Source organism: Aquarana catesbeiana, linkage group LG02 (genome assembly GCF_042186555.1).
Source record: "Aquarana catesbeiana isolate 2022-GZ linkage group LG02, ASM4218655v1, whole genome shotgun sequence".
NCBI lineage: Eukaryota > Metazoa > Chordata > Amphibia > Anura > Ranidae > Aquarana > Aquarana catesbeiana.
The window spans coordinates 526765341-526777889 of record NC_133325.1 but is presented as its reverse complement, the minus strand read 5'-3'; the positions used below and the strand labels follow the sequence as shown (position 1 = coordinate 526777889).

General features: G+C 44.4%; 1 protein-coding gene across 5 annotated transcripts in view; it reads right to left on the bottom strand.

The window, feature by feature from the left end:
- PLEKHA6 (pleckstrin homology domain containing A6) overlaps positions 1–12549 on the bottom strand; it is a 1624617-nt gene that overhangs the window by 501651 nt on the left and 1110417 nt on the right. For all 5 annotated transcript variants that reach the window (XM_073615840.1, XM_073615839.1, XM_073615838.1 and 2 more), the window contains one exon: positions 384–493. In XM_073615840.1, coding sequence (XP_073471941.1) covers positions 384–493 — 110 coding nt within the window. The remainder of the gene's footprint in view (positions 1–383; positions 494–12549) is intronic.

Here is a 12549-nt window from a genome sequence, read left to right as displayed (position 1 = left end):
TATACTGGGCTGTTCTTACAGCTTTGTTTTCCGGTGCTCAATCCCCTGAAGGCAGCAGCATAATCAAATGTATCTGAATACCTCATCCTGTGTCCCTTAATGTATAATTAAGAAATATGATTTGTGTGTGTACATCAGTTTTAGTACTCTGTGGATAAGGTATTCCAATTTACTGCTGAAACTGGAAATTTATGCAGAGGTACAAACCTCTTATTCAGTCTAGGAACTTATATGACCAGTTTAAGACCCCTACGAAACAAGGCAATCATTCTAAGTTCTGGTTAAACCCACTTCCACACACTCTGCATTTATTTACATGCTGAAAAATAAATTTGCCAGCAACAGGGGCAGGAAAGTCTGAAACATATAAAAATTAGATTTACCCTTGAGATCTGTCTGTTCGATGCATGGTTTCCTCCTCTTATTACTACCAGTTGTTTTGTCACTGATCCTTCATCGCTTGGCGACTTTGTCCGTGGAGGAACAATGCCAACTTAGAATACAGACAACAAGAGAATTAGAAAACAGATACAACATCTCAATGTACCCAACTATCCCATTGCAATCCATATAAACAGCTCTGTTCTCTGCCTTTTCACTCAAATAATCATGATAAAATCCACTCTAGTCTATCCTCTCCACAACATTTGCTTCTTGCATTACTAATAGTCAGGGCTGTATTTACCATATGGCATAATTTGCATTCTCTTTATCCCTGGAATATCATTTTTCTCATATGGCTGCTTGAGGTGTACCTAAATCTCTCATACATATTCTCTGTCAGAGCACTCCAAATAATTATACCCTAGCTCAGAACTTTTTACTATTTACTGTATATCACCACTTGTCCTCTTTGTATGGTCACCAATATTGCATAAATGCAGATGATGTTCAGATCAATTTCCCTGCTCTTTTTCAGCCTCCTCCTGTCTTTCTAGCTGCATTTCAACAATCTGTAAATGGACGACTGATGGCTATCTAGAAAGATACCCTAATTTTTATTTTCACCTTCACACTGCAAAACTCTCTTCTCCCATCTAGAGGATTTCTAAGTCCTACGATCTTCACTGTCGCAGCATCTCAAAACTATTCAGTTACCTTCCTCAAAACACTATCAAGTTTCTAGTGCCAGTCTTTCTATTTCCTAGCCTTGACTTCAGCTTTTTTCTGTCTGCTATTCCACTAACAAGACTCTAAATTCAATCATAAAGCAGATGAAGAATCTACCAAGAAATGTAATGCCAATATTGGAACTATAAATGTTATGCCGCGTACACACGAGCGGACTTTACGGCAGACTTTGTCCGGCATACTTTGCGACGGACTTTACAACGGACTTTCCAAATGAACGGACTTGCCTACACACAATCAACCAAAGTCCGACGGATTTGTACGTGATGACGTACGACCGGATTAAAACAAGGAAGTTCGTAGCCAGTAGCCAATAGCTGCCCTAGCGTCGGTTTTTGTCCGTCGGACTAGCATACAGACAAGCGGACTTTTCGACCGGACTCGAGTCTGTCGGACAGATTTGAAACATGTTTCAAATCTAAGTCCGTCAAACTTTTGAGAAAACAAAGTCCGCTGGAGCCCACACACAATCGAATTATCCGACGGACTCCGGTACGCCGGACCAAGCATGCCGGAAAATCCGCTCGTGTGTACGCGGCATAACACAACTTTATTCCATGACATCCAACATACTGTATTAATGGGTAAAGGGCTTGTTGTGCCTTGCTTCTGTTGGGGAGGTGCCACAGACTCTGTTGTGCCAGTGGACAGGACGGTAGTACTTTTAGAAAACACTCAAATAATAAAACCTTACAGACAAGCAGCAGGTTCTGAGGTCCTAAGAAGGTAATGTGCATCTTAGAAAAAATTTATGCTCGTGAAAATATAATTCATGTATTTGTATTGACCAAATGTGAAAATGTTTAAAGTGATTGCTAACCCTCACCTTGTAAAACAACCCAGTCAGTTCAAAATAGAAATGAAAGGCAAAACATTTGTATATGCATATAAAAAAAACATTATACATATTTTTTTCCTTTTCCTCAGTGAACACATTCCCTATGTTCTCAGCTGCATTAGAGCTGGGGGAGGAGAAACAGCAGTACACTGGTCTTCCCAGTAAAAAGGCTGTGTGTGTGTGCGTGTGTGTGTCGGGGGGGGTGTCACAGGACAAGTCTGAAGATTGGAGGAGAGCAGGCTGAGTTCACGGGATAGCTAGAGAACTGACCATGGCGTGTTCTCCTACTTAGTGTGGACAAATACATGGTACATGAGGTCAGGCACATATCAGGAATATGAAGCTTTGGGTTTACATATTCTTTAATGATTTGTGAAGAATAAAAGTTTTGATAATTTTCTTTCAATAACATAAAAGTGTAGTACAGTACAAACACCATTCTTTGGTCCATGACAAAGTACCGGGTACATACAAGAAAAATAGGATTTTTATAACAGCTTACCTGTAAAATCCTTTTCTTTGCAGTACATCACGGGACACAGAGCCATAGTAATTACTATGTGAGTTATAGGCCACCTTCAGGTGATGGACACTGGCACACCCTAAGACAGGAAGCTCCCTATAAAACCCCTCCCACTACTGGGAGTACCTGTTTTTATAGCAAAGCAATACCCATGTATACCAGAAAGAGGGGAGGAACCTCTGTGTCCTGTGATGTACTTCAAAGAAAAGGATTTTACAGGTAAGCTGTTATAAAAATCCTATTTTCTTAATTGTACATCACGGGACACAGAGCCATAGTAATTACTATGTGGGATGTCCAAGAGCAATGCCAACTGAGGGGAGGGAGACTCAACAGAATTAGGGAAACATGAGACTAGAGGACTTATACTGCTGCCTGCAGCACACTACGCCAAAAGGCATTATCCTCATGCCTTTTTACATTCACCTGATAAAATCTGGTAAATGTATGGACTGAAGACCAAGTTGTGGCCTTGCAGATTTGAACCATGGAAGCTTGGTGATGCACTCCCACAAAGCACAAATAGTCCTAGTGGAGTGCGCTTTTGATCTGAGAGGGTGGAATCCTCCTCTTCAAACCATATAGCTGAATCCATTTAGAAATAGTAGTTTTCAAAACTGCCTGTCCTTTTTCTAGGACCTTCAGGCAACACAACAAAACATCAGTTTTTCCAATCTGAGCAGTCGCCTTCAAGTAGACCTTGAGTGTTCTCACCACATCAAGAAAATGTAGTAATTTCCCCTCCGTAGAACAGGGTTCTGGGAAAAACAATATCCTGGTTCGGATAAAAAGACTAGACACTACCTTCAGTAGAAAGTTAGGATGAGGACACAATACTACCTTATCCTTGTGAATAATCAAATATAGCTCTTTACAAGAAAGAGGAGCCAACTCTGATACCCTTCTTGCAGAAGATATGGCTACCAGAAAATTAGTTTCCTTGTCAAAAGGACCAAGGGAATATACTGTATCGGCTCAAAAAGGCTGTTTCAGCAATGCCAACAGAACTAAATTCAAGTTCCAAGGTTTCAGGGGTGACTTAACCGGTGTAATGTCCTTATCCATCCACTGGAGGCTCCGACATCTCTCCTGTAATGTCTTTATCCCTCCATTGGAGGCTCCGACATTTCTCCTATAATGTCTTTATCCCTCCACTGGAGGCTCCGACATTTCTCCTGCAATATTCTTATCTTTCCACTGGGAGCTCTGATATCTCCACAAACTCCGTCGCAGATTGATGAAGTCACAACGGCATCACCCGGCTCCTCCTCTTGTCCCTACTTAAACAGCCAACGCCATTTGCTTGATGTTCGTGCTAAGAACCTGAAGACAGGTAAAGCTCTCCAACAGAAGACTGCCGTCATCTCTCTCTATTGGGCTGGTCAGAGCCCCGAATATCATCTCTCTTTTGGGCTGGTCAGAGCCCCAACTATCATCTCTCTTTTGGGCCGGTCAGAGCCCCGACTATCATCTCTCTTTTGGGCCAGTCAGAGCCCCGACTATCATCTCACTTTTGGGTCGGATAGAGCCCGGTCTTCCACCTCACTTTTGGGCAGGACAGAGCCCCTCCAACTTCCCACTTGTTGGGCTGGACAGAGCCCCTTCCTCTCAGAGACTCTCCTCTCCTCCACCCACTGCAAGTATCTTTACGTTTCCTATAAACTTTATTCCTGTGTAGTGCTACTAAGCTTAAGTTACCTCTGAAGCTCCCCGTCGTAGCTGTGTATTACCACTCTAAATAAAACCAATTGCATTTCTAAACTTATCTGAGTCTTCCTACCTGATAGCTATTAAGGTTAAAGTTAATTGTTAAGAATATAGTATTCATAGACTTCCGAAGCTGTGATCCACACAATCCAACATAGTTCACTGCCTGAAGCATTACAGATAGCACGAACTCCTTCCAATAGGAATAAAATGGATCCATTGGAGGTAGTTACACACCTGGGGGCGTTCAGAGACTTGACGCTCTTTCACAGATGGTCTCAAACCTCTCAACTGAGAACCAGACTCTTAAATCATATGTCACTGATAACTTCCCTATTCGGGTTACACACCCCGACACCCCAGAACCGAAAATAAGCCCACCAGACATCTTCTTGGGGATAGGAGAAACTACAGAGAATGCATTAATGCTTGTAAACTGTTGTTTGACATGAAACCACGAATTTATGCCACCGACAGAACAAAAGTTTGCACAGCCATTTCCTACCTTAGAGGGGAACCCCGAGCCTGGGCAAACACTATCATAGAGAAAGATCCAATCCTAAACTCATTTAGTGACTTCAGGGCCGCCATGCATCTATTATATGATGACCCCAGCAAGCAGATCTCCGCTGAGTCTGCCTTACGTGCTCTGCGACAGGGAAAAAACCCTGTCGAAGATTACATTGCCAAATTTAAACGGTGGGCCACTCAGTCCGAGTGCCGAGTGGAACCAGATCACCCTAAAAAATCAGTACCGGCTAGGCTTATCAGAAACCCTGAAGAATGAGTTAGCCCGCACTACAATACCCCCTACATTGGATGCGCTTATTCTCCTCAGCATATCCATTGACAGAAGAATGCGCGAATGGAAAACTGAGAGAATCTCAGGGATCTCCTATTTGGTTCCCTCCGGCCATGCCACGGAGTCTGTGGATCCCATGGAGATTGGTGCAATTAGGGGACCACTTTCCCCAGCCGAGAGGTCTAGGAGAAGGTCCCTTCAGCTTTGTATGTATTGTGGCATACCACATCACATTGCTGAAGACTGCCCCATACTCAGGAAGAAAAGACCAGGTAAGTTAGCTTACCTATGCAAGCTAATAAACCCCCACTTACCAGACTCTAACTATTTAAAAATTCTTGTGTCTCCTGAGGCTATGATTGACACTGGATCGTGTGGAAACTTCATAGATTCACATATTGTTAAAACCGATAAAATTCCTATATCCACTAAATGCAAACCTGTCTCTCTTAGACTTATTGACGGAACTACTTTAACCTCAGGTCCTATCACTACACAATCACAACCTCTGCTTATGGTGACAGAGAATACACATATAGAATACATCTGCCTAGATGTGATATTGTCTTCCCATTTCCCTCTCATCCTAGGTCTTCCCTGGCTGCATACACACAAACCCACTCTACATTGGGAAGACAGCAGTGTGCTCCTTACCTCTTAATATTGCCAGGAGACATGTTACAAAGAGACTTCTTTATCTCAGGTGGAATCACAGCCCCTAGCGGAAGTCAACCTGGTACCTAGGGCATACCAAGATGTCTTCAGCAAAAAGAATACAGAGCTTCTACCCCCACATAGACCATATAATTGTCCTATCAAGTTACTCCCAGGCAGCAAAATTCCTTTTGGACATATATATTCATTATCACAGCCTGAATTGGCCCATCTAAAAGAATACATAGAAGAAAATTTGAAGAAAGGTTTCATAAGACCGTCCACCTCACCCGCAGTAGTAGGCATGTTTTTTATCCGGAACAAGGATCAAAGCTATATGTCCCATCATCGATTATAGAGAACTGAACAAGATCACTGTGAAAAATAGATACCCCCTTCCTCTCATCCCAGAATTATTGTAACGTCTGCAAATGGCGAAGATGTTTACCAAACTTGATTTGAAGGGCACGTATAATCTGGTCAGAATCCGTCAGGGTGATGAATGGAAGACCGCTTTCAGCACCCGTTATGGTCTTTATGAGTACCTGGTTATGCCCTTTGGCCTGTGCAATGCACCTGCCACTTTCCAGTTCCTTGTAAACAACATTTTCAGGGACCTTCTCGATGTTTGTCTAGTAATATATCTAGACGACATACTTATATACTCTGACAACATCGCAGATCATCGCAAGCATGTCAGATGGGTTCTCCCTAGTCTGCGCACACATAATTTATATGTCAAATTAGAGAAGTGCATTTTCGAGTCCAACACCGTCACATTCTTGGGTTACATCATTTCCGAGAAAGGCATACAGATGGATCCTGGAAAAATCGAATGTATCCAAAAATGGCCCAGACCGCTGAATAAGAAGGCACTTCAAAGATTCCTAGGATTCACAAATTTTTATCGTAAATTCATAAAAAATTTTTCCTCAGTTGTAAAACCATTAACCCAACTAACCAGTATTCACACCAACTATACATGGAAAACACTAATTCAGGAGGCCTTCAATAACCTGAAATGTCGGTTCACCACTGCACCCATCCTACGCTTACCAGATCCTAACCTACAATACATCCTGGAGGTAGATGCCTCCCATCTGGCCCTAGGGGCTATCCTATCCCAAAGATCGTCCATTGATGGACCGCTTCACCCTGTGGCCTACCATTCCCGATCCCTTACTCCCGCTGAGATCAATTACCCAATAGGAGAAAAGGAGTTGCTAGCAGTGAAATCCGCCCTGGAGACTTGGAGACACCTACTCGAGGGTACCTCTCTACCCTTCATAGTGTACTCTGACCATCAAAACCTCCAATACATTCAGCGCAACAAAACACTCTCCTCCAGACAGATACGCTGGGCTCTTTTCTTCAATAGATTCCACTTTGTCATCACCTACTGACCTGGATCCAAAAATGGAAAGGCTGATTCATTATCTCACCTAGAAGAACACCAAGGTACAACAGACAGAAATTCCCAAATCATCCCACAGCAGAAAATTTTATGCACCATTTTGACTCTCAAAGAGGAATTGCAGCAGGCCCTAACCTCAGAAAACCCCCAATGCAGTTAGAGACAGATGAAGAAGGGTCCCTCTACAAAAATAACAGGATGTACATACCGACTCCTCTACACCATTGAATTCATCGACTTACGATGTACCCCTAGCTGGGCATCCTGGCATCACCAGGACCCTTGATCTCCTTCGCCGCCACTTCTGGTGGCCAAAATGGAGGAGTCAGTAAGGGAGTACGTGTCCTCCTGCGAGACTTTTGCCCACTGTAAACACGAATCTCGACCCCCTTTTGGTCTCCTCACAAGTCTCCCTATACCCGAAAAACCATGGCAGGCTATTTCACTTGACTTTATCGTTGAGTTACCCCACTCAGGCGGTTACAATACAATCCTAGTTGCAGTCGACTACCTTACCAAAACGGTTCACTTCATGCATCTTACGAAACTCCAAAGGGACGGCCGAGATCTTGACACAACATATTTTCAAACTCCACAGAATCCCTTCCAGAATTGTGTCAGATCGAGGATCACAGTTCATCTCCAGATTCTGGAAAGCTCTCTGTCTAAAACTCCAGATTGGGGGCGTGTCCGGACGCTGAAGAGACAAGACGTGCTGCAGAGGAGCTCCGCTGAGCCCTCAGAAATCCATCGCCATCCTCCTCAAAAAACGACCCGAGGAGTCTCCAAATTTTGCCCAACAACTACTGGCCATTAGCTGCATCGATCCCGGGGGAATTGGTGGAGTCCGACTGGCCGTTTGTGTTGTTCCTGAGCCACGGCCGGCTCCACACTACAGTTACCCGCCGCCATCTTGCGGCCTTCGGGAACTTCGGCATCTCCGGGCTCAAGTGCTGCGATCGGCTGAGCGGGGAGAGACTGACCCACCTGCAGCTGGGAGTACTGTCCCCGGAGCAGACCGGACTGTGTGGGGATCTGGACACGTAACGAAAAAGCCGCGAAAACAGACCCCGAGCACCTGCGGCCTACTACCATCTTGAGGCCTGTGAAGCCTCCAGCGTCCCCAGGCTCGAGTACCGCGATTGGCGGTACGAGGGACAGTTGACCTACCCACATCTGAAGCGGGCACTTCCGGGAGATTGCTGATCAGTACGCAACCCCTAACAACCATCAGAGGACCAGGGAAAGGTGGTTTTTGGACACTCAGGGCCGGCCACCATCTTGCGGCCTAACGTTCAGGACAGATCCTTTACATCCAGGTACTGTACCCTAGCTATACGGTACCATCCTTCTTGAACCCCTAATTGTAAAGAAATCGTGCCCTGAAGCAAATCCCGACCGCACACTGATAGGTTGGCATCACTGCACCCTTCGGCCTATTTCCCAAGAACTAGTGCCTAACTACTGCCCTTCTTCAAACGTACAGCCCCACTCCAAATACAAGACACACTACGGATAAAACTCCCCCAAACCTGCTTAATTCATGAAGAACAGCTTATCAGATACATACACAGCCTTTAATCGTGACAGGCATGTAAGCCTAATACTTTGCCACCCTCCGTCTATCCGGGACTCCAGTTAACCGTTCTGAAGCACCACCAGCCACAGGAGTCATCTTCTAAATCTCTTACAGTAACCATGCACCCCATGGGAAAAATTGGAGACCAAAGGAAGAATTACACCTCAGTGTTTAACGCCCAGTCTTCTACCACCATGGACCGCTTCCTGCACAGCCCCATATCAACAGCTTCAAATGGCGGAGATGCCACACAGGATCCACGAGAACAAATTGAACCTGTGACAGATACTTTATTTGACGTTATACCTAATTCATCACAGGGAACATTTGCTCCATTAACGGCAGACGTCCTAGATATTAAACTGCAATCCCTGCTCCAGGCCATCACCCACAATATTGCCCAGGAAGTAGGGAAACTTGCTAAAGAACTGAGAGGTGAGATAGATCAACTAGGTGACCTTATGGACACCCTTGAGACAAAGTTTGACGAGCTAGTACAATATGTCCACGTCTTAGAAGAAGACAACACCGCCATTAAACACTCAGTCACCCAAGTCCAGGCCCAACAACAAGACCTTGAAAATAGAGAGCGCAGGCAGAACGTACGGATCAGAGGCATCCCTGAAACAGTAGAAGATAGAGACCTTCGCTCTTATCTCCTGAGTTTGTTTAATGTAGTGGCCCCCAAAATCCCTGATATTGATTGGCGTTTAGACAGAGCACATCGATCCTTAGCCCCTAAACCTCCAGCTGGAGCCAACCCAAGAGATGTGATTGTCAGGTTTCACTACTACAACAGCAAAGAAGCCTTAACCATCGCTACTCGTAATCAATCCAGGCTTGATTTCAGGGGGTCCAGGATCCAGATCTTCAGTGACCTTTCACCCATCACCCTGGCAAGACGAAGAAATCTCTGTCCATTGACTCTACACCTCCAGACCCAAAGTCTTGTATCGCTGGGGCTTCCCCTTCCACCTCTCTGCCTCCCGTGATGGTATACAATACTCCCTATGTGACCTCCAGGAAAGTGATGCCTTCTTACGCAACTTAGGCCTACCGCCTCTTCCTGATGAAGATCCTGCGCTGCTTCCCGCCACTCCTAAACCGTCAGCAATCCCAGGCCGTATCTGGACCCCAGTGAGACAAAAACCACACAAGACCAATCTCACTCCTCAGAGGCGCCCATCTTCAAGACTCCCAACCTGAGGAACTTCTCACATGGCTACAGCTTTGTATGTTATTTCTTTTTGGCCTCCTGATGTTCCTGCCTACCCCTCTGGTGGGTCTACACACCCATCATTCTGCCCATGGGGTGTCTCAACTGTTGCTGTTCTTTATGACACCTTGGTTTACCAGTTTTATATTTCTCACAGTTTATTTTCAAAACCTAGGTCTTTTGCTCCTGGAGACGGAGGAGGATCCTCTGACCCCCCATTTTTGGTGGTCCTCATGCTCCCCTTCCCAGCCCAAGGCCCAGTCCTGGGCTTCCTGGAGGGCATTGCCCTTCCAGGCTTCTCTTCGGATGTTTTCTGGACTCTCATCTATTTTTTTCTTTTTCCTTTTTCTCCTTTTTGCTGCTTTTCATTTTTATTGCTATTTACATTTTCATTTTTATAGTGTCTTTTTCACTGTTTTTCCCCTGGTCATTTTTCATGACCAGAGGTGGTTACATCTCATAGATCGGCGTTGTCAAGGTTACAGTTATGATGATGTTTTATATATTGTCAGGTTACTCTACACCCTCCCTATAACCCTTGCACCATGGAATCCTTTACCCAACAAATGCTATTTTACTTATCAAGCGCATATCCACCAGGTTAAGTCGTTATGGCGCTAAAATTATTTACTTGTAACGTAAAAGGTTTAAACTCTGTTCAGAAGAGATGGCTAGCTCTGAAAGAGTTTAAGGCTTCTAAAGCTGATATACTTCTAGTCCAGGAGACCCATTTCCGTCCTGGGGGTTCTCTCAAATTTGCCAGTAAACACTTTCCGACATCTTTTATGGAATCTGACCCATCTGGCAAAGCAGGCATGGCGATCCTTATTAACCGCTTATGTCCCATATGTGACGCTTATGTATCCATATGTGACCCAGCTGGTCTAGAGTCTAGTTACCAGACTCCCCACCATTACATCTTGGCTGTCCTAACTTGTTCCTGCTTGGCACCAGTCTCATTGTTGCTCTACCTACCTGTGCAGCAGTGCACCACAAATACCAGCAAGCCTGCTCTGCCTACAGTTCTGCTCATGTATTACACTATGGCCAGTTTCTTTTTATCCACATGCCTGTGAGATGTTAATTTGGGGTCCTTGCCACATCCCTCGGCCCATGCTGTAAGCAGTCCAGTACGCCAGTTGGATCTCTCATACTGGGACGGAACACAAGCTGTTTTTGGCTTGCCTTGCGGTAAGCGCATTATTTGTATGGTGGCAGATCACGGAGTGTGCTGTCTCTTTCATCTTTACCGCTGAGTTTGATTGCGTTCACTCAAGGGTTTCTCTTTTGCTGTATTCTTATGCACTTGTGTATGATTTCTATCCTCTTTTATTCAAATCATGTTGCCAGTATTACACTATGGCCAGTTTCTTTTTATTTACATGCCTGTGAGATGGAAGTCTGGTGTCCTCACTACATCCTTTCAGCCATGGTGTATGCAGTCTAAGTGTACCATCTGGATTTTCCATACCAAGACGAGATACAGGCTGTTGTTCGCTTGTCTTGTGGTAAGTGCAATAATTGTGTTTGCGGATTACTGCATGGGGTGTCACTTTTATCTTCACCACTGACTCTGGTCGGGTTTACCCAAGGGTCTCTTTTGGACTGATTTCAGATTATTACTTCACATATGATTTTCATCCATTATACATGGACACTAATTTTTGATTCATAGATACATGTATAGACCCATGTATTTTTCTAATTTTTATTTTTTAATGTTTTGCATACATATATGTACTTTCTAACGGAAGCTTTCAAGATTACTTCACATGTTTCATCAATATTTTAGCGCGGTTATTTCTCTTTTCTATTTGTTGTTTTGGTGCACATCTCACTGTTTAACTGCTGCTTTTGGGGGGTTCAGTTTTTAGGGGTAGCGCAGTATTTTTTTGTTTTTTATGTCTACTCTAGACTAGATCATTTCTTTATCTCTCCACCCCTCCTGACATCCACAGTCTCGTCCGAAATTAATCTTGTTTCCTGGTCAGACCACTCCTCAGTCCATCTAGATATTGCCCTATACTCTGCATCCCCTAGAACCTGCCATTGGCGCCTTAACGAAACCCTTCTCCGAATCCCTGAAACCAGAGAACACCTATCCAATAGCTTAGTTGAATATTTTCAGCTTAATGATAATACGGTCTTGAAGCCCTCCACCCTGTGGGAGGCTCACAAAGCCGTCTTTAGAGGGGCAATGTATTTCCGCAGGCTCTCGTCTGAAAAAAGGTGCATCACTTCAACGCTCCTCTGCTGTCTCCAAACTTCGCAAAGCTGAAAAACTTTTACTCTCCTCTCCCACGGTGGCTGGACTCCGAGCCGTTATTTCCTTACGCAATCAACTCATTAGACATGTCTAAACAGAAATTCTATGAATACTCAAACAAACCCCACAGGATGTTGGTAAACAAACTGAAACCTTGTCCTTTCCACTCCTCCCCAGACTTTCTTAGACAACCTGACGGTACCCCCACATACTGCCCCTCTACAATGTCTAAGGTTTTCGGAGATTTCTATTGCAAATTGTACAATTGCCTGCAATCAGACCCCCATTACAACTTTACACAAGAAAAATTTGACTCTTTCTTTGAGTCCCTACATCTACCCAAACTCTCTCCCGATCACCTTTTATCTTTAAACTCGATAGTCACCCCTGAGGAACTAGCTGATGTAGTAAAGAACCTC